Below are 25773 nucleotides of genomic sequence, written 5' to 3'. Positions count from 1 at the left end.
ACACAGACGTTCCAGCCTGCTGTCCATTCTCCATAAAAGTTTGTTGATCAAAGGGATGAAGAAGGAATTAATTTAAGCTTTACAAACCAACATCCTTATGAGGGAGATGTTATCATCCCCATTTTTACAAAAGGGGGAACTGAGTTTCAGGGAGATGGAGTTTCACGGCAACAGCCACTGTCTCGGTCCCCGCTCGCGGGGCCAACTGTCAAGCTCTGCGCTTGACAGACATTGTTTTTGCTGATCCCCACTGCCACTCAGGAGGAGGGCACTCTTATCCGTGTCCTCGTCTGTGATACGCAGACAATAATAAAACTGCTTCTAGGATAAGATAAACCATTCGAAGTGCAAAGCACAGTGGCAGGCATGTTGGAAGTCCTCAATAAACATTAACCCTTCTTTTATCATCATCATCATTGGCCATCGCTCTGTACGTTGAGTTGTTGTCCAAACTCCAAGTTCAGTTCAGAGTTCCCACTGGTAGTGACCGCACTGCCCCACCCTTGTCTCCCATCCTTCTCCTTATTGCCCCAAAGCACAGGGGGCCAGATGTTGGACAGGAAAGTTGGGTTTAGTGACTCTCCTGGGCCATTCTCAGGATTCACCTGACCCCAGTTTACTCCATATGCTTCCCTTTTGCTACATTTTGTCACTTTCAAATTTCAAGTCTGAAGGGTTCTAGCTATTGCCCCAAGGCCAAGGTCTCCAGTACAGACATTTCTCTAACCCCTCTTTGAAAAGATAAATCTGAAGGAAATTGGTTCCCAAATTCCTTCCAGAGGGAGGTGGGCTCTGATGGCGGAGTGGGGGGAGGGGAAGGAAGGAGTGAGGTGATGATGTCTGTGACTCTATCTGGTACTCATTCTGGGTCCATCTGTATAAAGATAGTTTTGTGCTTCTTTTGCCACTATTATTATTATTTTTTTGTCTTTTCATTATTCAAATTGCAACCCTGTTAGGATGGATCCGTTGGGTAAGTAGCACCTCCCACGTACTGGGATTCCCCAGCTGGGTTTTAGAATGTTTTCAGGTTTTTAAAACCATAGATGGGTCCAAGGTAACCTTGGTACCTCGCTCTGCATGACAGAGCACCCAGCACTGATCCCAGTTTGGGGCTTGGTGGGGCGGGGAGGTGTCAAGGGATCCCAGACACAGCCAGTCCTAGAGAGCAACTTCTCCCCCCACCCACCCCCAGAACGGCCGAGGCATCCCGGAAGAAGAAAGAAAACCGGAGGAAGTGGAAGCGCTATCTCCTGATAGGCCTGGCGACGCTGGGAGGCGGAACAGTGATCGGTAAGATGAGATGGTGGCACTGGCCAGGGCAGCACGGAGTGAGGGATGATGCCAGGCTGGGAGCAAGAGTGGGGAGTGCAGGGGGATCAGCTGGGAGCCCACCCCTCCTCGCATGCGCGTAGTAGGTGTGCTCCCTAGTATTGTCCGTGAGAGGCAGTGGGAGGGAGGCCGGTGGAGGAAGAGCGCAGCAGGCCCCGTCCGCACTCCCACCTCTACCCACCACGGGCCGCTTTCCTCGCAGGCGTGACCGGGGGTCTGGCTGCCCCTCTTGTTGCTGCCGGAGCCGCGACAATCATTGGCAGTGCCGGGGCAGCGGCTCTGGGCTCAGCGGCCGGCATAGCTGTCATGACCTCGCTGTTCGGTGCAGCTGGAGCTGGCCTGACAGGTAAGGTTCCAAAGGAGTGGTGGCCCAGATTCTCACCAGTGAGGGCTCCCTGGGAGACGGAGGAAGAGGACATGGCTTTTCTCACTCTGAGTCCTGGCAGTGCCAGAACGTATAGCGAGCTTCACAGAGAACTGGGTGGATGGCTTGGCCTGGCTCGGGACAAGGCTGAGTTTGAGAAACCGCACCTGGTGTAGACTTCTTAGAAAGGGTCTGATTGGACCTGCTTGTCACCATCTAAGAAGTTTCCAGGCAGGCTGCCTCAGAGACGGTTGAGCTTCTTCTTGTAAGAGGACACATGGCTACCCCTCATTTACCGGCATCCCGTGGGGGAGTGTTTCCAAATCATATGTGTCAGTAGCTCCCCAGTCACACAGAGTTTCCTGTTAAGTGGCATGTTGCTTCCCACATTGAGAATCTTGGTCAGCTCAAACCACTTTCACTGAGAGGAGTGTGTTACACTCCTGAAGTTCGTGGGCGGGAAAAAAATGTAGTACCCACGGAATCAGGCCAGAGCGGTGGTTATGAGCTTGGGCTCTGAGTTTCAGCTCTGCCAGTTGGGGGCTAGCCAGCCTTTGGAAACCTGTTACCTTCGTCTGTAGTCAGGACGATAACGGCACCGACCTTAATGAGTTCAAAAACGGGACGCTTGTCAAGGGACAGGGCACACGGTTGGCAGTCACTGTGAGTGTGTGAGTACACAGAGCCACTCTAACGTTCCCCAGCGTCCCCAGTGACCCCCATTCTCACTTTTGTATCTGGTTCTTTAGGATACAAGATGAAGAAGCGTGTTGGGGCCATTGAAGAGTTCACGTTTCTGCCTCTCACAGAAGGCAGGCAGCTACACATCACCATCGCCATCACGGGATGGCTGGCATCTGGCAAATACCGTGAGGACCAGGGGCAGAAAAGGATGCAGAAGCGGGTGGACGTTGGCTGAGCTGGGTCTGTTGCTGTGGGCCAGACCCTGGCCTAGGCTCTTGCCTGTGTATGTCTTTAGGGGGTGGGTAGGGGGGACCTATTTTTCAGAGGAGGAAACTGAGACTCGGAGAGGTGAGATGACTTTATCCCACATCTGTCTTCCCCTCCACCCATCCATCATCTGTTCATCCATCCATCCATCCATCCATTCACCCATTTAACCACCCACCCACCCACCCATCAACCCATCCTTTCCACAGAGTTTATAGAGCATGTGCCAGACACTGAGCCAGGTCCTAGGAATTCAGCGGTGAGCAGCACAGTCATGGCCTCTGCTCCCATGGAACATGTGGTCCAAGGCAGAAGACAGATCATTGAGCAAGTAATTACAGGGAAGCTTTATGGAAGGCACGATAGGGGAAGCACAGAGTGCTTCTGGGGAGTGAGGGAAAAGTTATTGGAGGAAGTGGCATTTAGGCTAAGGACTGGCTGGGAAGTAGCCAGAGAAGGAAGGAGAAAGAAGTGAATACCAAACAAAAGGGCAGCATGTAGAAAGGCCTAGTGGTACAAGAGAAGCACAGGATGGCTTGAGCAGGGAGCTAGAAGACAGGAGTGTGGGTGACGCCGGATCACACAGGAGCATGTGAGCTGTGGCGAGGAGTTTGAGTTTATCCTCAGAGCAAGTGGAAGATAGCAAAGGAGTTTCAACACGTAGGTGAGAAATCAGTACATCTTGGCTGTGTGACCTCACGCAATTTACTTCACCTCTCTGTGCCTTGGCTGCTTCATTTGTAAAGTAGAACAAATTATCCTTGCCTTTCACGGCACTTACAAAGATTAAATTAAACAAGGTAACGTGTGGAAAGCACCTGGTTTTTAGTGACATTCCACAAACGTTATTTCCCTTTACTGCTCTAATTTGAACGTGTGTGTTTTGGGGGGATTCTAACCAGGGTGGCACTGAGGAATAAGGTCATGGTCCGCTTACTGTTGGCTCACTTTTCCAAGTGCCCGGTGTGAGGCTCAGCAAGCAGGTCGTCAATCAGGGAGAGAACAGGGTGGGCCGGGGAGTCTGGAGCGTCCTGACCAAATACACAAGCTCAGAGCCTCCTGGGTTCCCAAATTGCTGGGATCCGAGGGCAGAAGCCACAGCTGTTCTAAACAGCACAGGAGGAGGCAGGTGAGGAAATGCCCAGGCTCTGTTGAGAGGCATTACTGGGCGCCAGAGTCTTACTGGTATGTGCGTACCAGGGCCAGTCCCCAAACGGGACTCTGAACAGTGACTGAGCACCGAGCGCCATGAGTCAGGCATTTCACCCACACACTAGGAGCTTGACGTACGTTACCTCGAGTGACCCTCACATCCATGCTCTGAGGTGAGGGCTGTTCTTACCCTGATCTGGACGAAGAGGAAACCTAGAGGGATCCCATGGCAGACAGGTGGCACATGCAGGATTCGAACCCAGGTCTCCTGACCCAGAGTTCACGGGTTTCTTTTCGTTTGCTTCATGATACCATCCATGCTACAGAAAGACTGAGACAGGAAGGAAGGAGCAAGAGTCTAAGTGAAGGAATTTGCAGTTCTGACCGGTGTGGAAAGCAAAGCCCTTATGGTTGTTTTACCCGCCCCCTTGCTGGGCTGGCCCCAGGGCAAAATCAAGTTCATTTGTGGCGGGGGCCGGGGGAGGGGGGGCGGGGGGGCCATTATCCTGCAATATGCTCCCTAGGCAGAGGCGGCGGTTACAGAAATGTAACCAAGGTAGGTGAGTGCAGTTCAGGAGGGCAATGAGTCGCCTTGTCCTGCCTCCCTCATGGCCAGGAAAGAAGTCTCGTGTCATGACAGGCTTGTTTCCGTGTGTGATGGGCATCTATGGGCTTTCTTGGGCCCGCCCCTTTATTAAATACGATTGTTTGTACTCATGCTTATGGCTTTGTAGCTCCCCACTAAGCCAGGCATTTTTGCATGCGTTGGCTCACTTAGTCCCTCACTTCAAGCCACGGATGTGGGCATCATTATCACCCCCATTTTACAGATGAGGAAACCGAGGCTGATAAGGGCTGCCCAGGGTCGCCTCGCTAGTCAGGAACTGGGGCACGACTCACCCCCATTCTGTCTGGCTCCATAGCCCATGTTCTTGGCCACAGGGTGATAGAATGCAGTACTGCACTTTACAGTTTGCATAATGCTTTTCCTGCAGCCTCTCACATGATCCCCACAACACCTGTGAGTCAGATGCCATCATTGCATTTTAACAGGTGTAGAAACTGAGGCTCAGAAGGGCAGTGTGCCTTGCTTGTGAGTCTTGCAACCGTAAAGCTGCCGAGCTGGGTCCAGAGCCCACCACACACAGACACACACACACACACACACACACACACAGACACACACACACACACAGACACACACACACACACACAGACACACACACACACACAGACACACACACACACAGACACACAGAGACACACAGACACACAGACACACACAGACACACACACACACAGACACACACACACAGACACACACACAGACACACACACAGACACACACACACACAGACACACACTCACAGACACACACACACACAGACACACAGACACACACACAGACACACACACAGACACACACACACACACACACACACACACTATCTGTGCCCGCATCCTGTCTCGGGCTGGCCGTCTCCTCCTCCATAACTAGAGACAGTTAATCCCTGAGCTGCTGCAGACCCGTGACAGACTCTCTGCAGAGCGGGGAGCAGCCCCTCAGTGGTCTGCATGTCAGCAGAGCACCCTCGGGTAGGGACGAGGCCTTCGGGTCTGGCAGGTCGAGGCATGTGGCTGAGCCAGAACCCGAAGCCTCTGGGAAGCTGGCTCCACTGTTCATTCATTCATCCTGTGTTCATGAGGCTTTGGGAATCGAGTGCTTGGCAGACAGACTGCAGGACAGACGTGCACTAAACAGATGACACAAAAATAAATGGAAAATTGCAGACTGTGACGAGAACTCAGGACGCAAAAGTGCAAGGTGCATTAGATCCCCCTTGTCAAAGGGGCCGGGAAGCTTCCCCGGGGATAAGGCGAGTGAGCTGGAAGCTCAGAGACAAGTAAGGGTGGAAGGTCACTTGGGCCATGGGCAGAAATGCACGGGGCCCCTCGATGCTCCCACGGCCCAGAAATGAGTGACTACATGATGTTTGCATGGCCCTCTCCCTCCCCAGGCTGAGAGCACTTTATCTGGATGGCTCAGCCTCCTCAGCTATGAAATGGGGCTAATTGTGGAGCCCCATTTCAGAGACTGTGTTGAGGTAAATCAGAGAGTGCATGGGAAATCCCTCAGCACAGAGCTGCCCAGCACTTAGTACTTGCTCACTAAACGTTTCCTACGATGATGGGTGTCTGTATCCTCAGGGTCAAGCGCCTGGCCTGGCATAGTCTAGGTACTCAGTTAAGGTTTGTGGTATGAATGAATGAATGAACGAGTGAACGAACACGATCAAAAGCATGTGTTTCTGGAGGGTAACCTGATGGTTGCTGAGGCTGTGAAGGAGGCAGGGGCCAGGTCACAGGGGGTCTGAGAGTCCTGCTGGAGAGGTGACAACATCCTCAAGGACTAGGAGGGAGAGAGGGAGGCAGACTGTCATGGTTTTATTTTCCTGCTTGACGTTGGTCACGTGGTTGGTACTGTCATCATCCTCCCATTTCCAGTCCCTAAGTGAGAAAATTGAGGCTCAGAAAAATCGGGTGAGCCAGCGAGCTCATGGCAGAGCTGGGCTCAAACACCTCTGCTCCAGATTTGCAGACTATTTCCCAGGCCATGTCTGTTGACTGAGATGCAGCCGGTTCAGGGAGCCAGCTGCTCGTGGCCCCGTGTGTTCTTCTTGTGTGCTCGTAGCATCCTCGATGCCAGAATTACTGCAGAGTGAGAGAAAATAACACTTTACACACACGGTAGTTGGAATACTTAGTTCTTATAACTACTCTATGAAAAGAGATAAATGCTAGTCTCCCGACTTGACAGCTAAGCAAAGTGAGGCTTAGCGTGGGATGGTGACCCAGGGTGCCCGGGGTCGCCCAACTGCTAATGAATGCAGGAGCTGGGTCTCGAACCCCAGCCTGCTGTCTCACAGCGCGGCGCTGTGCTCTGTCTGGAAGCGCGTCTGCTCTGCTGTCAGCTGCCGTTCAGTGGCAGGGGTGGGCCTCTTGTCTCCCCGCAAGGGTGAGTGGGCCCCTGTCGCCGACTGTCTGGGAAAGGGTGAGAGGCCTCCTCTGTCACAGGAGAGACCCCACCTACCTGTGCTCTCCCCAGGCACCTTCAGCGCCCCATGGGCTGCCCTGGCCCACAGCCGTGAGCAGTACTGTCTGGCTTGGGAGGCCACGTACCTGATGGAGCTTGGCAACGCCCTGGAGACCATCCTCAGTGGTCTTGCCAACATGGTGGCCCAGGAGGCCCTAAAATACACAGTGTTGTCTGGTAAGCCTCCCCTCACCCCCACCAGCAGCATTCCCACCACTCCCAAGCCACACTGGTTCTGTACCTTTGCATGCCTGAGGCCCCCAGTGAGCCAGGCACAGTGCTGGTCTCCAAGAACACAGAGAGGCAAAGTTTATGGTCCTTATAGGGAGGAGACAGATAAACAGCCCATCACATTATCACATAGTGTGTCAGTTAGCAATTGCTGCATAACAAACAACCCCATAACCCAGTGACTTAAAATAACAACCATTTATCACAGTAGCTCAGAAGTGTTGAGGCTTCATTTGGCTGACCTTTGCTGGGCCTGCTTATGCATCTGTGGGTCAGCTGACTGTCCACTGATCTAGGCCAGCCTTGCCTGGGGCAACCAGCGCAACTCGGCTCTGCTCCATTTGTCTCTCCTCCCCGTCCTGGGATCACAGGCTATCCCACACCCACAACAGAAGTGCACTAGAGGCACAAGTCCATTTCAAGCCTCGCGTCCAGTAACATCTCATTGGCCAAAGCAAGTCACATGATTGAGCCTAGAGTGGATGGGCAGGGCAGGAGCAGGGGGCATTGCAGAGTTATGAGGCCAAGTGGGAGGATACAGGGTGGAGTGACAAACTGGGGCCATCTCTGGAATCTCACACATGGCAGATACTTAAACATAAGGGATCTAGGCCACGTATCAGAAATGTGTGAGCTTCAGTTTTCTTCTGTACTACTTAGCAGTTTGACCACACGTGGAAAACTTACAGATTCCAAGTTAGAGACTCTGGATGCATTCACTCAGGCATCCATTAGCCAGCCGATCACTTCCCTAGAAGGACCCCCCCCCCCACCGTGCCACCACGGCCTTCATCACCGATATCCCTCCTCCCCAGGCCTTGTGGCTGCCCTGACCTGGCCAGCCTCACTCCTCAGTGTTGCAAGTGTCATCGACAACCCCTGGGGTGTGTGTCTCCATCGATCGGCAGAGGTTGGCAAGCACCTGGCCCACATTCTACTCTCCCGGCAGCAGGTACCTGGGAATAGCTGGGGCGAGGAGTGGGGGGAGCGGGCAGGGGGCGAGGAAGCAGGGAAGCATGGGGGCTGACTTGTGCACAGACGTCATACCTGAGATAAGCCCACGTGGGGGTAGCCCAGTGGCTTTGGGGGGATGGGGGGTGGTCGTCATTGCTCCTCCAGTTCAAGTCATAAAAGCACCTTAGGGGGACTTCCCTGGCGGTCCAGTGGTTAAGACTTCATGCTTCCACTGCAGGGGCCACGGGTTCGATCCCTGGTCAGGGAACTAAGGTCCCACAAGCAGCACAGCGTGGCCAAAAAGATAAAAAGTGTCCTAGGATGGACCAGTAAGAATTACAGGCTGTGCATCTCTAGCAAGCAATCAGGTGAAAACTAACAGGCCTCTGCAGGTGTGGACAAGACCAGCTCTTCCTTTCCAGAAGTATAGAGCTACCCTCTGAGCAGATCTCCAGTGGCCCAAATACCACGTTAAACAGTTAGGGTTCCATCCACATTCCAGACAGTCCGAGGCAGGAAAGTAGAAGGGAAGGGCCTTTCACATCCCTTGGCCAGGACTCAGCCCTGCGGCTATCCCTGGCTGCAGGGCAGTTGGAGAAACTTCATTTTTGGCTGGGTAGCTGTGGGCCCAGAAAAACTCAGGAGTTCTGTTACCAAGGACAGAGGGAGAATGGGTGTAGGGTGATGACTGGTAGCCTTTGCCACAGAGTTCCTGCAGAATTGGAATATTGTCTAATGGAGGGTCTTCCATGGCAGTAGATGGAGGTAGGGGGGAGGGTGGGGGGAGGGTGGGTACATATACCGGCCCAAAAGCAAGGGAAAGGAATGGAGTACTGAGACCAGCTGGACCTTTGGAACTCATCTGCCCTCTCCCTCCATGTAGAAGTTGTACCCAAATACCTCTCATGACTTTCTTTTTCAAGTTGCCTTTCCTACAAGTTCTTGAGTCAGAAAATTCCTCTTCGCATCTAACTTACAACCTCCTCTTATAGCATAAGGCCAACATTTCATGTCCCCACTTCCTATCTAGGAACAGAACAGTTGTGTCCCCCCACCCCATGTGACTCTTTGCCTTTTTCTCCCATCACACCCGGGGTACCTCCCGCCTCCTCTCTCGGCTCCAGAAGGGCCCCGCTTCACTGCAGTCATTTGCCACAGGTAGATGGGGAAGGAGCGACGGCCACTGGGTAATGGTTTGAGATAAAACCAGGGAATTAACCCAGCCAGATGCTGCCTGTCAACCTGGGAAGAAGCCGGTTCCTGAGCAGGTGCCCTCCTGCATAAATGAAGCCCCAGACTCTCCTGATGGAGACATCAGAGCCTGGGGCCGGGAATAGCACAGGCGTGATTCATTAAGCGGGAGGCAGGTGCTGAGAAGTGTGCAAGGGCCACCGTCATCGGGGCTGATGTTTTTCTAGAACTGGCTGTGCACCATGCCCCCAACACCTGTGTCCTTTCTCCCCCAGGGCCAGCGGCCTGTCACCTTGATTGGCTTCAGCCTGGGAGCCAGAGTCATCTACTTCTGTCTGCAAGAGATGGCTCAGGAGAAAGGTAAGGCTGGCCCATTGTCACAGGTGAAAACACTTCCGGAGTCCATCCCCCAGGCCAGAGGTTCTGCACTAGAGGTCGCGAGTCTTGTGACTGTGTTCCCAGATCTTAGAGTTTAAAACAGCTTGAAAAAGAAAAAACAGTCATTTGGAAAATTGTTTATTTCTTCCATACGTAAATTAGAGTGGGTGTGAGACAGTTTTATAAAAATGGCCTTTGCGTTCTGATGCGGGTGCTTGAGTGGGAGGGGAGTGGAAGAGTCCGAAATCGGGGTGTTGGCAGGGCCGCGCTCCCTCTGAAGGCTCTAGCGGAGAGCCGCGCCTCTTCCAGCTTCTGGTGGTGGCCGGCAGTCCTAGGCTTGCAGACGCCACGTTCCATCCTGCCTCGTCTTCACATCACCTTCTCCTTTGTGTCATCTCTTCTCGCCTAAGGACAGTGTCAGTGGCTTTAGGGCCCACTCAAATCCAGGATGGCCTCCTCTCAGGATCCCTCACTAATTACGTTTGTGTGATTTAATTACATCTGCAAAGACGCCTTTTCCAACACCTACACAATGGGTGTAGGGTGATGACTGGTAGCCTTTGCCACAGAGTTCCTGCAGAGGTGGAATACTGTTTAATGGAGGGTCTTTTCCAAGTAAGCTCTCACTCACAGGTTCTGAATGGACACATCTTTTGAGGGGGCCACCATTCAACCCACTACAGACACCTTTGGGAGTGTGTCATGCCATCCGAACACATACTTTCAGTGTTGATGCAGTGGAAAGCTTGAGGGCCCCTGCCCTGGTCTCGGGCCGGTGAGGCCTCCAGGACTGAATGCCGGTTTGGGGCAGATCTGTCACCAGGGGCTGCCATAGCAAGGGGTTAGGGGGGTGAGGTGCAGAGCTCAGGGCACTTGGGGTGGTCCACCGTGCGTGGGACCCGGGCTAACCTCTCTCCTGGTGTAGCACAGCAGCAGCAGAGAGAATTCCTTCTCTGGATGGGGGGAAGTAGCAAAGAATTTTCAGCAGTCTTTAAGGCACATTTTGCTGGTCAAAGCAAGTGACAGCCAAGCCCTAGGTCAGTGGGGTGGGCAGTCCCCGCTGCCCCTTACGCTCCTTCTGTCCACAGCGGAGGACGAGGGGAGCAAATGTTTGCCAAACGGTGATCCAGACTCTGACTCGGGGATGAAGGAGGGCATGGGCTTTGCAGGCAGCTGAGACCTGGGTCTGAGTCCTACCTCTGCTCACCTGGGGAGCCTGGGTTGGGTAAGGACTCAGCCTCCCTGGACGTCGGTCTTTCCCTTTGCAACAGGAGGTTCTTGTCACCTCTGGGCAGTGTCAAAGGCCAGAGAGCATGGAGGTCAGGCAGATGGCCCAGTGCTGGGTCCTGGTCCACACATTCTGTAGCGGCTTTTAGGCTGAAATATCTCTGCCGGTGTTGGGGGTAGCTGCGCTCGCCCCCTACGCTCTAGAGCTGTTGCCGCCAGGGAGGCCCCTGGCAAGTTGTCACGCTCTGCGCTGTCATTGTTTTGCTCCCTTCCTGGTCATCCCTCCCCCAGTCCATGCAGCAGACCCATCTGCCAGGCTCCTTATCACCTGGATGACGTGGTCTGGGGGACAAAGGCGTGTCTTTGGCTCCAGTTAGCATAAATTACATGTTAACTTCAGATCATTAATATAAGCCAAGTCTCCAGGTCCCCTCCTGAACAAATTAATTACCATTGACCATCTGGACACGGCCATTGGAACTGATGTCCCCATCAGCTGCCTCCGGCAACTGAGGCCGGAAACCGGTGGGAGGGAGATGCTCCGCCCTCAGCCCTTGGCGGGTGGTTCTCAAAGCAGCTTCCTTCCCGCCTCTTTCCTGGCCGCTGCTCCCTCCCCTGGCTCTTCATAGCCCACCACTGAGAACTGGGGCTTTGGTATCAGGCAGACCTGGATCTGGGTCCCAGCTTCATCACTGACGAGCTGTGGCACCTTGGGCAAGTCACTTAACCTCTCTGAGCCTCAGCTTCCTCATCTGAACGTGGGACTTAGTACACTTACCTCGAAGGCTCTTCAAGTGATTAAAACGAGACGATGAATGTGAAAGTACCTGCTGCAATTTGGGTTCACTCGGTAAACGCTTCTTCCTCTAATCTGAGGACCTACTGTGCACGGGGAACTGTGGTGAGTGTCGTGTAGACGGAGGCGCTTGTCGTTTTCTGTCTACTTTCTGGCGCACACGTTAGATGGTGAATTCCAGGCAGGCGGGATCTGCCTGTGCCCCACCACCTCTCCGGCACATGGCACGTTCTGAGAGCTCGGGAAGGTGGGTGGACTTGACTTCGGGCTGACAGGCTCAAGAGCCTGGTGCAGACTCCCCGTGTGCCGGGCTGTGCACTGTGCAGGATCTCGGTCTCCCGGCAACCCCCTGGGAGGTTGTTATTCTTCCTGCTTCCGGGATGAGAAACTGAATGAGGCTGCGAGGGAAAGCCAGGCGGATCCTAAGAGCCAGAGCCGGGATTCGACGCCAGGGTGTCTGGCTCCAGGGCCCTCGCTCGTAACAACTGTGCTATACTTTGCAGAGGACCCCGACCTTGAACGTGGGTGGGGCTCCTCCAGAGGATCTAGAGGGAGGGGAATTCCAGAGAGTCCGGCCCGCAGGGAAGAGGAAGGGCTCTCAGAGTGTCTGAAAACGTTGAGTCTAGTTTTTCTGCAGCCTGTGAGAGGGGACCAACGTGGAATGTGGGAAACGGTTAGGACAGGAGCCTGGCACAGGTCTCGAATGCCGGGTTAAAGTGCTGGAACCGACTGGTTAGACGCTCGGCCTCTGAATTGTGGGACGAATGAACAGCTGAGCATAGTCCTGCAGAGGGAGGCGCTGGGGGCAGGGGGTGGTCAGTGCTGGGCAGCTTGTGGTTGACCCCCCTACCCCCGTGCACACATTCTCTTTTGCGTGCGTGCGCGCGCGCACGCGCACGCGCGCACACACACACACGCGCGCACACACACACACACACACACACACACACACACACGGCAGCAACTCAGCCGACCCCAAGGGCCTCTCCTGAATGGATGGCAAGCTTCCCAAATAACAAGAATTGGGTAGGAATCTGAATAGAAGCCCAGCGGCCAAAGGTGCAGCTGGTTTTCTCCCCATCCGGTCACCTTCCGAAGGAGGAACTCACGGCCAGAAGACTCTGAACAAGAGTCTTTATTCTTGATCAGCCTGATAGTTTCCCCTACTTAATAACATCCCATGCCACCCTGTGTCTGGACGGGAGGTAATAAAGGACCCTTTGCCTTGACCTTGGTCAAGAATCCTCCAAGAAGGGGTCTGCCCCTCAGTGGCTGAGGCTAATTCCAGATGTAAACAGCAGCTGCTCTCACGTGGGGGGAGCTGGGGCCCGCTTTCTCTCTGGGGCAGAAGAAGGCTCCCCGTGCCATGGGGCACAGGCACGCTGTCTAACCCTGCCGGCCCTGCCGGCCTTCTCAGCTCCTCCAGGTGGACGGCCAGCCCCTGATGCCAGGCCTCAGAGCCGTTTATTTCCCCAGTTTCCCTCTTCCTTTCCGGAGATTATGTAAGGTAACTCCTGGTGGCTTATAGAAATGGGAAGTTGGAAACAAAACACACCCACGTGCAGAGGGGAACTGAGGGGTCCTGAACCCGGGAGCTGGGCGCTTGTGCGTGGCCTCCCTGACGGCCCCCTGGGGGGCCTGGGCCCAAGGCCACGCAGACTACGAAGTAAAATGAAGAAAAACATGGACGTACACACACTCATAGAAAGAGGCTCAGATTCCTGCGTGTTGAGTGTGGCCCTCATCTTCCTGTGTTCTCTTTCTCTGTCATCCCCCGTGTCCCCTTGCCAGCCATCCAGGGAGCCTCTGGCCTTCAGGGCTTTACCACTTACCCCCCGGTCCCCACCCATCAACAGACGGGGGACCAGACACAGCTGGAAGGATGGCACAGATGCAGGCCTTTGCGTCATTAGGTGACGGGGCCACACAGCTCTTCCCCACCGAGAAGATACCAGCTCAGGTGCTGCAAATATGTGGGCTGTGGAGCCAGGGCATCTGGTTTGAATCCCACACGCACTGCTAGGTTCACCTACCCGCTCTGAACTCCAGGTGACTCGTGTGAAACACAGGGAATGATAACAGTATTGCCATCAAGGTTGTAAGGATGAAATGCAATAGTGCATATAAATGCTGGCATATAAGAGCCTGGTAATTCTTACTGAGCATTTATATTATGCTAAAATCTGTCTTAAGCTTTATAAAAGGGAGCTGGCTTGGAATTTCCTGGTTGTCCAGTGGTTAGGACTCCACGCTTTCACTGCCGAGCACCTGGGTTTGATCCCTGGTTGAGAACTAAGATCCCACAAGCCATGCACGGCACGGCCAGAAAACAAAAGGGCGGGGAGCTGGCACCTAGGATTAGAGCACCACACACACACAGGTGACCTTGTCCCTGGACCTTGTTGAGGGAAAATCAGCCTCCCACCAGCGTGGGGGCCCACAGTGTCTGTTCCTTTCTGTTCCTACACCCGCCTTGCCCCCTCTTCCTAGACAACCCCCTCCCAAGTCCTGGCCTTGTGTTACTGATGGCGCACCTTCAAGTCTCCAGCTGGCTGTCTGTGGTTGTGAATGAATTATTCACCCTTTGCCCGGAGCTGCTCTTTCACATCTAATTCATTCCAGCTCAGCTGTCTGGTTTCAGGCAGCCCTGCTTGTTTAACACCCAATTAATCTGCACACCAAGGAGACCCTCTCCTAATTGCAGGAAAGCTGTCATTATCTGAGTTAGGGGAATGTAAGAGAGGAATTACTCTAATGCAGTTGAATCCACTAATTGTTTTCTGGGTTCCCATTTCAAGTAATGAAATGTAGCAATAAATCCTAGAGTCACACAGAGTACAGAATCCTTCAGCTAGCCTACCCCCACCCCCTGCCCCCTCCTAGCTGCAGCCCATCCTTTTTCCCTCCCCCAAGAAAAGCTGCCTGTAGCATTAACTATCTCACAGTTTCATTTCCTTTTTGGGCCATGTTGCAAACAGCAGGGGGTTACTGCTTAGGGGATATGCAACCATTCACAAGGTGTCCCTCACCCGGGCCTGCCCCTCCCTCAAGTTCAGTGTGGGCAGCTTCCTTACAAATGGGTGTCTAGACTACAAGCCCCTTGAGGGCAGAGATTGTGTCTGACCAACCTCTATGCCTCCTGTACCTGGGATAAAGCCAACAGAGAGTGCTCTATAAGTGAATTGTCTAACGTTATAAACATTCACATTGTATCAGTCAGGATAGGTGAGGTTATGCTGCAGTAACAAACATCCCCCAAATCTTAGCAGTGTAACACAGCAAAGGTTCATTTCTCACTTGTGCCATCTGTCCACTGTGGGTGGGCAGGGGGTTCTGATCTTTATAGTCACTCACAGATCCAGGCCAATGGAGCCTCCTTCAGTAGGAGACAGAGATTGTGGTGAGTTACACACTGGCTCTTAAAACACTTTCACCTGGAAGTAAACGTCACTTTCACTCATGTTTCATTGGCCAGAGCAAGGCACGTGGACATTTCTAACATCCATGAAGGACCAGTGGATGTATTCCCACCATGTGCTCCAGCCAGAACACCTTATTGGATTCTGGCCTCTGTAATTAATTCTCAGCTGAAGCCTCAGTTTCTTTATCTACAAAATAGGGAGTTTTCTCTCTTCCTCCACCCTGCCTCACAGCTTGCAGGATAGACGTACACCTTGATGGAAAGCCAGAGTGTGGCAGAGGATGCTTGGGTGAGAGCCCCAGCGATTGGTGGTACCCAGGAGCTCGGCCAAGGGGCCCACACACAGACAGAAGCAGCAAAGATTCCCCACACGTTACCCACTGGAGGACCAGAGCTGGTTCCAGTCTGGCTGGGAGCAGGCTCCAGGCGGACAAAGCTCTGAGCTGTGTTGATGGTGATTGGCTCCAGACCGTGCCCAGGGCCCAGAGAATCAAGGGAGATGACCTGGTGAAAATGCCTTGAAAAGGTAGAGCTGCCCACAAATGGGAATGACTGTCATAGCGATAGTGTAGCAACGGCTGCCACTTACGAAGGCCCAGCTCTCTGGCTGGTTCTTGCTCACGGATTTATGTACATTCGTGTCAACCCTCACAACAACCCCATAAGATAAGTAATCCTGTCCTGTTTTTCAGATGAGAACAGTGAGATTTAGAGAAAGGTGGAGTAGCTTGCCCTAGAACTAAGATTTTGATACCTTTCTCTGACTCCAGAGCTCCTATTCATATTGTTGTTTTGAGCCCTTCTGGCTGGATGTTTTCACTCAAAGCAGTATCTCAGATCAGACCTTCCCAATGGAGAACTTGTCACAATCAAATTCACTCCATTAACTCATATTCATGAAGCACCTACTGTGTGCAAGGCAACATGCTGCGCTTTGGGGAGATGACAACAAACTAGCCAGTGCAGCCCCCGTCCTCATGGAGCTGACAGTCCAGTCTGTTAAATAATCTGCCCTCCCTGAGACATGAGTTGGGGTCTTGCAGAATGGCTGTGGGGGTGGGCAGTGATGGACGTCAGTCATCCGAAAAGCACTTGGCATGTAGTAGGTGCTCAGTAAAGGGAGCCTTACTGTACTTGCATACCAAGTTCTAGGGTAGCCGCCCGGTTGGGGCTGACACCCTTAATGTGAACCTCCTGCCCTTAGGTGGAGACATCTGTCTCTACCACTTAAAGCCCGTAAGTACTTGGCTTACGAAATAGAGTCACAAGAAGCCAGCCCCCCAGGACACAGTCAGATGCTCAGCAAGGCTTCCAGGCCTGCTGTGCTCCTCCCACAGCCCAGGTAGGTGGTTTGGGTTTGCAGGGGTACCTCGGGGGCTGGACGCACCTGCCAAGCTTCCTCCATCAGTTAATCGGATTCTCAGAGCAGTCTTGCCACATACTCAGACGTGGGTGGTGGGAAGGACTGACTCCCAGTGGGAATCCCTCGCCTTCTGGATGAGTATTTGAATGCTTCGTGTGGCTGAGGAATCTTCTCCGTGCAGAAATAGACAGACCCAGGTTCAACGGGAGTTTACTGAGACCCCGCCTACCTGCTTCCATGATTGATTCATTCTAATCATCATCATCATCATCTCAACAGCTAACGATTTTTGGGCACTTACTATGTACCAGGCACAGCTAAACACTTTGCATGCCTTATTTTATTTAATCCTCCCAATAATCCTATGAGGTTTTAATTAGCCCCATTTTACAGATGAGGAAACTGAGGCTTGCTTACAGAGGGGAAGTAATTAGCTCATGCTTACAGGATTAATAATGATGAAACTGGAATTTGAGTCCACAATGGCTGAGCCATGCCTCTTTCATGACATGTTCTCTAATTCTTACAGTAACCCAAGGTCAGGATAATTATCTCCATTTTACAGCTAAGGTTCAGTGTGAAGCAAAGCAATGTGCCCAAGTGGGTCCATTTGGATTTTTTGGTTGCAGGTCCTGAGAGTTCCATCAACTGCCCTTCCTTCAGCCACACCCAGAGCTCTTCTCTCCCCAAGAATGAAAAAAGGGGGTTCAGGGTGACTCCTGTCTGCTAAGGTCCAGGCATCCCTTGCCTTTACACATGTTCTCGTGCCTTTACACTTGTTCTCGCTATCCAGAATGCTCTCCCCTCCCCTGACCCCAGGCATGGAGCCAGTTCAGACACATCCTTCAAAATGTGGCTCGCAAGTTCCCTCCTCCATACTCCATGTGGAAGGAAGACTCAGACTCGGGAGCATTTAGGAAAGGAAAGTCGTTTTTGCAAAAAGGTGTAAACTAATTAGACTTTGGAAGGTCTGGTTTGCCAAATTACACACACGCACGCACACACGCACACAGCAGGTTCTTAAAGGAAAACACACACCTCACAATCACCAGGGTTGCCAAGTTTTCATCAGTTTGTTCTTGATGGAAAAGCAGGCATTTCTCCTAATGTTATTCTTTCTCATGAAGCCACAGGGACACCCAGAATCTTCAGACATCAGCGTTCCAAACACTGGGGACAGGATTCTCATTAGGGAGTCAGCAACTTATGCGAAATGCTCCTTCATTTGGGAACTCGCACCGGACAAGGTGCCCCTGTTATTCTTGCTTTATCTCAGAGGGTCAAGTGTGGGTTTGGTTTTGGTGTCGGTCGCCACAGATGGGATGCCTGTGCTGATGCCTGACGGTGACGGTTTTATTAACTCTGATCCGCACAACATCCTCATGGGGCAGGCATTTGATTCAGCACATTTTACAGAGAGTCTCAGCCAAGGACACTGAGACTCAGAGAGTCTAAGGGATTTGCCCAAAGTCAGAGCTGGGAGGTGGCAGAGCTGGAAGGTGGCAGAGCTGGAAGGTGGCAGAGCTGGGATCTGCGCCCAGCGCCCAGCCCCTAAATCTGGGTCATTCTTCTTCGTGCAGCCACGTCCCTGCACCCTCCCTCACCCTTACTCAGCTGTCTGTCTCCACACTCACTCACAGCTCTGGGTCAGGCATTGTCTGTTGTACTCACCTCTGTATCACCAGCTCCTGGCCTAGGCTTGACACATACAAGGAACCCAGTACATGTCAGTAGTTGATGCATTAACGAGGGATGTGAAACCCATGAGGTTTGCCGTGAGCGCTGCCTGCAGAGAACGGTGCTGAGGCCTTTGGGTGATGAAGGGCTCAAGCTGCCTCATCACGGTGGACCCCACCAACTCCGAGACCGCGGCCAGCTGATCGGCATGTCGCCCAGCCTCCTGGTGACCCAGGGCCACTCCACTCTCCAACTTCCCGGCAGGCATGATCAGCCAGCATGTGCACGGCCCGGGTAGGACTCCTGCCCACCCAGAACCAAGACAAAACGTGCGCCTGCCAAACGCGATACTTTGGGCAGGAAATGAACATCGCCAGAATTCCCAGAGATGAGCAGTCCGCTTCCGACAACGGTCCATCTGCCAGCCGACAGGATGCATTTGCTTTGAGAGCGACTGATCCTCTGACCAAGAGTATTTTGGGCCCCAGCAGGTGGCAAGAGTGGTGGGCAGTGCCTGATGCCAAGAACAGCCACAATCCAAGTGCTCACCGAGAGACTCTGGGCCCCACATCAGTGGATTGTTCATCTTTCTAGGTATTTACTTTCAAAGTTCTCAAAAATTGAGTAGTTGGAAAGAGAGCTCCATTCAGACTGACTCGTGGTATCTGAGCCAGGAAATGACCACATGAACCGAGAAGTCAGTTCTGCTTCAGCTATTTAGGCATCGATTCTCCCCCTCATCCCCAGAAGATGTGAAGGGAATTAATAGGTGACATTGCATGTTGTCTCTGGCTGGTGGCCCTGTCCATGCAGTTGGCAAGACATCACGAGACAAGCCAGCTCGCCTGTGCGTGTTCTCACTCAGCCAGTGAAAGCCTGCGGGGCCTGCTGCACTCTGGGCACCGGAGCCCATTCATGACATCGGTCCCGGTTCCCCCGTCCCTGCTCCATCTGTAAGCTGGCTCCATTCGATTACTTCTCCTTGTGTCTTCAGGATGCAAGGGACTGTGACCTGAGTTCAGATCCAGCCCCTGCCAGCTACTGTCTAGATGCCCTTAGGCAAATCGCTTCACCTCTGAGCTGCAGGTTGACGAGTCAAGTGGGACCCCCTGAGGCCTTTGGGGCTTGCTCTGGACTTAATAACTACTGTTTATTGAACATACTACGTACCAGGCACTCTGCTAAGTGCTTTGCATATTTTCCCTCCTTTAATGTACAGACAACCCTAAGATGCAGGTGTGGATATTCCTTTTGCTAATGAAGAGGTTGAGTGCAGGGACTGTGTCCGTTTCCTTCGCCCCTGCGTCCCCAGCACCTGGTGTGGGTCTGGCACAGAGAAGAGGTATAATAATGTACGTATGGAGGGCCTGGGACTCAGCTTGAGCCAGTCTGATGGCACAGCTGGCCTTGCGGTATGGTAGATGTGACCACACAGTGCTTGGCGTGTGGTCAACCCCCAGTAAATTAGAGTCCCTCTCTCCCGCTCTCCATCAGTCTATCCAGATGGATTTTCCAAGGCTGTGGCTCTCACTGCCTCTGAGCTCACTAAAAGACAGTAACATCTTCAGTCTGGAGGGAATGGAGCAAAATGTGGGATTCATTTGCTTTTTTTTTGGCTGCTCCGAGGGGTTTGCGGGATACTAGGTCCCCGACCAGGGATCAAACCCGGGCCCCTGGCAGTGAGAGTGCCAAGTTCTAACCGCTGGACTGCCAGGGAACTCCCTCATTTGCTGCTTTAATCTAAACTAACGGGGTCTTTCTGACAGGCCTGTAGCTGCAGACCATGCCAACCCCCTTTGAAAGGCATCTGCATCCTCTTGGTGATGCAGATATCCTTGACCTTAGCAGTCACACCTGCTGAAATGCATTTGCTCACACATGGAACCTGGGTCGTCTCAGCTGTGTAAAGGCGAGGATTCAGGAGCTTGCTCCGGCCTCTCGGGGGCCCGGCCTCGCTGCTCCACCATAAACCCTCAGGGCTCAGCCACCGGTCGACCCACGTCACCCTCCTCCCGCAGGTTGGCCGTCGACCCCCGTGCCTACTAGATAAATCCACTCAGCTTCCAGGGGCCCCAGGTCTGAGCTGGAAGAGCCTCCAGAAGTGGCTTTGTTTAACCTCTTCATCTTGCAGGCAAGGAAAAGGAGACCGGGAAAACACGTGGTCTAAAGGCAGTGATGACCGGTGTTTGTGTTGGGAGTTTGATGTTGTTATGATAAGAGGAACCCAGAAATGCCCAGATCCTAGCCCTGGAAAAGATCCTGTCTCCCCACAGGATTCCCAAGAGTGATGAGCACGTAGACTCTAGCTAAATGTGGCCAGGGTACCTACCGCTGACCACCACCTAGGCTGGCACCAGAAACCCCTGGGGAAGAGCTTGGCTGAAGCTGTGCTGGGTCACACCGCAGGCTCAGCCCCCAAAAGCTCCACACCTGTTCCAGGGACCTACCTCATCCTGGCCGGCGGCAGCATGGAGGAAGGGAGTCAAAGGAGAGAGGGGGACAAAGTGGGCACCATCCCCACCAAACAGGATGGAGACGGGGCCACAGAGAGAATATGTGGGCCTGGTCCTCCTCGAGGGACTCAGCTTGGAGAGGCAGCAGAGCTGCAGTCTGACTTCCCGATGTACAGTGACCTGCCCACAAGTATATCAGTGTCCTTGCACTTGACCAGTCAGACCAGCACCCCCTCTTCCCTTGGGGGCAGTAGTGGGAGGCCTGGGAAGAAGGTGGGCAAAGATGTGCTGGTATAAAAGGAGGAGAGGCTGTGAATTTCACTGCTCCTGCAGCTGAGACCAGACGGAGCCCAGGCCCTTCACTCCAAGGCCAGAGCCTGTGCCCTCCGTCCAGCCATCTCAGGACCATCAGCATGCCCTGGACCTGTTGTGCAGAAGCTCCCCTGGGCTGCTTTATTCCTAGACCTGTCTCCCTAGCCTGCCTTTCCTACCACCTGTCTAGCCATCTATAGACACACTTCTTACTCCTAACTCAAATGTATACGGGGCGTGAGGAGTGGTTTAACCCCTCATTAGGAAAGTCGTAGAAAAGTCTGCTAATAATTACCCAGAAAGCCACAATTCCCCACACCACGGGGGTCAAAAAGGCCTGGTTCAAATCTCAGTTCCACCATTTATGAGCTCTATGACCCTGTGCAAATTATATAAGTTCGTCAAGCCTCCCTCATAGTAAAAATAGATCTAATGACACCCACCCATCAAGATACTTAGGGGCTTCCCTGGTGGCACAGTGGTTGAGAATCTGCCTGCTAATGCAGGGGACACGGGTTCGAGCCCTGGTCTGGGAGGATCCCACATGCCGCGGAGCAACTAGGCCCATAAGCCACAACTACTGAGCCTGCGCGTCTGGAGCCTGTGCTCCGCAATAAGAGAGGCCGCAATAGTGAGAGGCCCGCGCACCGCGATGAAGAGTGGTACTGTAAGGACAGACAAAACAGCACGTGTAAGGCACCTAACACAGGGCCTGGCTCACAGTAAATGCTTGGTGATTGGCTAAGGTCGTTGCACAGCAGGTGGTGTGCAGTCTTGAAAGCATTAGAACACTGTAAAGGGCACTTAGCACTCAGTGTAATCACAGTTTGATGATCCAGAGACACTTCAAGAACATCACCTTGGGGTCAGTCAGTATGATGGGCCTTGGTTCATTCTTTTATCCCATGGACATCAGAAATTATGGAGTCTTAGACTCAGGGTTCCAACGGACATTTGGAATCATCTGATTCAGACCCCTACACATACAGGACCCCCTTAACATCATCCATCAGAGGTCTCTACTAGTGTCTGCTTACTTGCTTCCAGGGACGGGAAGCTTAGACTCTGCCCAGGGTAGTTAGGACCTTAAGAACAGATCGATTTAACCTGAGAGTCAGTGGCTTGTGGGCCGTGCACCATCAGGCCCTGCTCAGAGAGTCTGTTAAGGTGGCTCATGTTCATCTATTTCCAGGGAGGCCTCTGGCACCGCAACAGGGCCCCGAGTTCTTCAGTGCCTGCGCGGCCAGCATGTCCTCAGATCTGCTGTTGGCTTTTCAGAAACATGTTTTTATCCATTTTGAACTCAGAGCTGATCAGAGTCCCATTAAGTTCACAAAGACAGTGTTGAGAACTGAATGCTGATTCATTTCAGTCCACCATAATTGTCACTTTCAAGCAGATGGAGCAGATGTCTGTGTTCACTGTCCGAGCTCCTGGGGAAACAGATTATCTGCCAAAGCTTCTCTCCACAGGGAGAGGAAGGGAATTCTTTTCCTGGCCATGGTGAGCCCTGATGACCCATAAACAGGTCCCTTGCGTGAGTCCCAATTGATAGTAACTGAAGAATCCAGACCCTCTGCAGTGAAGGAGCACCCCTCTGGGACTTTGAGGATTCCAGGAGGGGAAGAAATCATAAGTCTCCTTAATTTACATATTACTGAAACATCTCAGTTCACAGCATTCTGTAATGGAAACTGTTGGGGTTTGTTTCCTTGTATCTAAGATATCCGTGACCATCGAGCCTGCTTCGCCAATATCACCAAAACGGTTGTCTTTTAGAAAATTGCCAGGCCTGTTTTGCAGGACAGAAGATTAGAACGTTCCTGCCTGTGGGTGGTATGTTCCCTGTACTTTGTGTTTTAATGACAGGGTCTGAGTTTGGGGGCCTCCATCCCTGCCACCCCAGCACAGATGTCCCTGTGTGAAATCTGACCTTTCAGGTCTCTATTATGTTCCTCTTCAGTCTTTGTGTCTTCCATCTTTGGTTCACTCATTTACTCAGACATCCATTTATTTATTTATGCAAAGCCCATCTCCTGGATTTGCAGAACTTCTCAGGAAATACAGATAAATATAAAACATCAGGACCAAAAAAACACAGATGTGAACAGGAGGCATGAGCCAGTTGGGAAGCCCAAATACAGCAGAGTGGACCCTGCAGCTAGGCCTGGACTTGAATCCCAGCTCCGCCACTTACTAGCTGAGCGCATGTACCCAGTCACTGTGCCTCAGTCTCCTTGCCTGTGAAATGGGTCTAGTAATAGCTTCTTCAGAGCTTGATTGAAAAGATTAAGTGGGATAATATATGTAATGCACTTAGCAGAATGGCTGGCAAGGAGTAGGCATTCAGTAACCACTATCTTTGTCCCTGTTACTGTCATTACATATTCTCTTGTTATTACCCAGTTGCTATTACTGAGCTGTGCCTTCAGCTACTCATTTCCTAGCAATCAAAGCAAAAGCAGAAAGCACTGACTGCCTGTTTCTCAATTCTGTGAGGGGATATGGAGATGCGAGCTCCAGGGGTAACAAGACCTTCCATTTCAACCTGACTCACTCTGTCTGAGTGTTGCACCCTCTCCTTTTAGGAGCTAAGTGCCCAGGTTCAGGCTTCATTAGACGTTAGAGCTTCAAACAGCTCTGCCTTTGGCTAGCTAGAAAGGTTACAAACCCAGAACCATGAGGATGACGCCATGGCTGAGAATGACCTTTCCGAGGTGCTGCCTAATTGTCAGGAGGGTGGTAGCAGGGGCGTCTGCAGAAACTCAGACAGGAGATAACGATGTCTTCAGCTTTGAGCACCTGAGTACTTGGAAGAATGTTAAATAGGCAACAGGTCCCAAGTTGGAGTCTTATTTGGGGTATTTTACATTTTGTAATTTAGCAATTGCTGGAGATTGAGGCTTCAGGGGACTGTTGCCGAACCTGGCTCACAGCTTAGAGCGCAAGGTTTTTATTCTTCCTGCCACATTTCTCTGCAGAAGTTTGATGGAGAACAGCTGCTCCTCTTCAAAATGAGAAGCCATCGTTCCAAGATGGGGAGGGGGGAAGGGAGTGGATGTTTATTGAGCACCTACTGTGTGCCAGGTAGGAACAGAATCCACCTTGATCTTCTTCCCAGTCACCTTGAGAGGTGTGAGCATTACTACACCTGGATGCAGGTGTTACATTTTCCATTTTTACGAATGAGGAATCAGATGCCCAGGGAGGTTTTGTGACTTGGCCAAAGGCACACAGCCAGTAATGAGCAAATCTGGGATTCTAACCCAGATGCGTCTGACTCTAAACCACTTCCTATTGACCCTTCTTTTCTGCTGCCTCTTATGATAAGCTTGCTACCCTCAAATTGCCTGTAATCTAGGTAAGAGAATGGAATCCAGCCTTAAAAAAAGGTAGATTAACAGTACCACATGCTTCACTGCAAGGGCCTAGACATTGAGCAGTTCAGAAGAGAGAGCCTTCTCCTTCCAGGTGGCAGGGAAGGCTTCAGGGAGGAGGTGGCAGGCCTTGAGGAACAGGTAAGCCTTGAGAGGCTGTGAGGGAGACAGGAGGCCTTAGAGCCAGAGACTGGCAACAGCAAAGATCCAGAGAGAGGAAGTGAACGATATGGGGAGGGCAGGTGACCTGAGCCAAGATTGCTGCTGGGAAGTTGGGAGAAGTAAGCTGGGAGAGATGAACAGGGTCCAGGATTCCAGGGCTTGACTGTTGAGCGGACGCAGGCTCTGACTTGAGTCTTTCATGTCAGCACTTTCTCTTAATGTATTTATCCATCAATCAGCAGACATCTTCTGAGGGCCTGCCAAGTGCCAGGACCTGTGCAGGGCACAGAGGGGTCAGAGATCAGCCAGACCCCATCCCCGCCTGTGGAGAATTCGGGTGGGGAGGGACTCCCTTCTGAGCGTGCTCCCCACTCCATCCCCAGCCATCCTGCCTGCAGCTGCGCAAATCCGCCCATCTGCTGGTCCCGGAGGCCACTCTTCTCTCTCATTCTGCTTCCTGAGGCCAGGATCTCCAGCCCCCGGTTCGGCCCAGCCTTAGATGCCCCTTAAGAGGATTTGTTGAACTGCAGCAAATGAAGCCAGTTGATAGAGTGCCCTTCCTGCCAGGCCCTTCCCATGAAGTGTCTCTTTGATGGTCACAGCCAACCTGGGTAGGCCCTAGGCCTGCCTGACTCCCCCAGCAGGGCTCTCTCCACTGCCCCGTGGGGACTGTGGACCTGTCCGTTTCATTGTACAGCTGAGTGTTTACCCAGCTTGTCCATGCTGCACAGCTAGTAAAAGGCAGGGCCAGGGGAAAAAAAAAAAAGGCAGAGTCAGATCTAGAGCGGGCTTCTCTCAGGGACCCCGGGGAGCAGCGGGCGCTCTAGGCTGTGGTCAGCCCACCCCTTGGCAGGTGGCCTTCCAGAAAGGTCCTGCAGGAGTGCCAGGCCCAGGAGGCGCCTGGAGCATTTGTGGTTGCCACAGCACCACCTTGTGGTCACTCTTGGGGCGTGCACTTCACAAGCCCAGCGTGGAGTGGGTTTCCAGCAAGAGCTCGCTGGGGAGTGTCTACCGGCTGCCTTCCACTGAGGGCTTGTGAAGAACTGAGCAGCTGCTCCTGCTTTCTGAGAATTTCCATGTCACCCAGCTACATTCTCCTTGTTTGCATTTATTAGGCATCAAAGATACAAAGTGGTGGGTAGGAGAGCTCCCTGGCGGTCCAGTGGTTAGGATTCGGCACTTTCACTGCCAGGGACCTGGGTACGATCCCTGGTACGGGAACTAAGATCCCACACGCTGCATGTCATGGCCAAAAAAAAGAAAAACAAGATACAAAAAGGAGGAGGAACTAATATTTACCAAGTACCTGCTGTCACAGGTGGTTCCAGACATCATCCC

The 25773-nt window shown here is 52.6% G+C and overlaps 1 protein-coding gene across 8 annotated transcripts in view; it reads left to right on the top strand.

Annotated features, from left to right (window-relative positions):
• TMCO4 (transmembrane and coiled-coil domains 4) overlaps positions 1-25773 on the top strand; it is a 96720-nt gene that overhangs the window by 43729 nt on the left and 27218 nt on the right. For 7 of the 8 annotated variants that reach the window (XM_079920712.1, XM_079920706.1, XM_079920709.1 and 4 more), the window contains 6 exons: positions 1196-1293; positions 1535-1678; positions 2446-2565; positions 6906-7070; positions 7940-8076; positions 9545-9629. In XM_079920712.1, the coding sequence (XP_079776838.1) occupies positions 1196-1293; positions 1535-1678; positions 2446-2565; positions 6906-7070; positions 7940-8076; positions 9545-9629 (749 nt within the window). The remainder of the gene's footprint in view (positions 1-1195; positions 1294-1534; positions 1679-2445; positions 2566-6905; positions 7071-7939; positions 8077-9544; positions 9630-25773) is intronic. The other variant, XM_079920713.1, reaches the window with a different exon arrangement.

This window comes from Stenella coeruleoalba, assembly GCF_951394435.1.
Source record: "Stenella coeruleoalba genome assembly, chromosome: 1".
Classification (NCBI taxonomy): domain Eukaryota; kingdom Metazoa; phylum Chordata; class Mammalia; order Artiodactyla; family Delphinidae; genus Stenella; species Stenella coeruleoalba.
The sequence above is the reverse complement of the archived record's forward strand: the minus strand, read 5'-3'. Positions and strand labels throughout refer to the sequence as shown.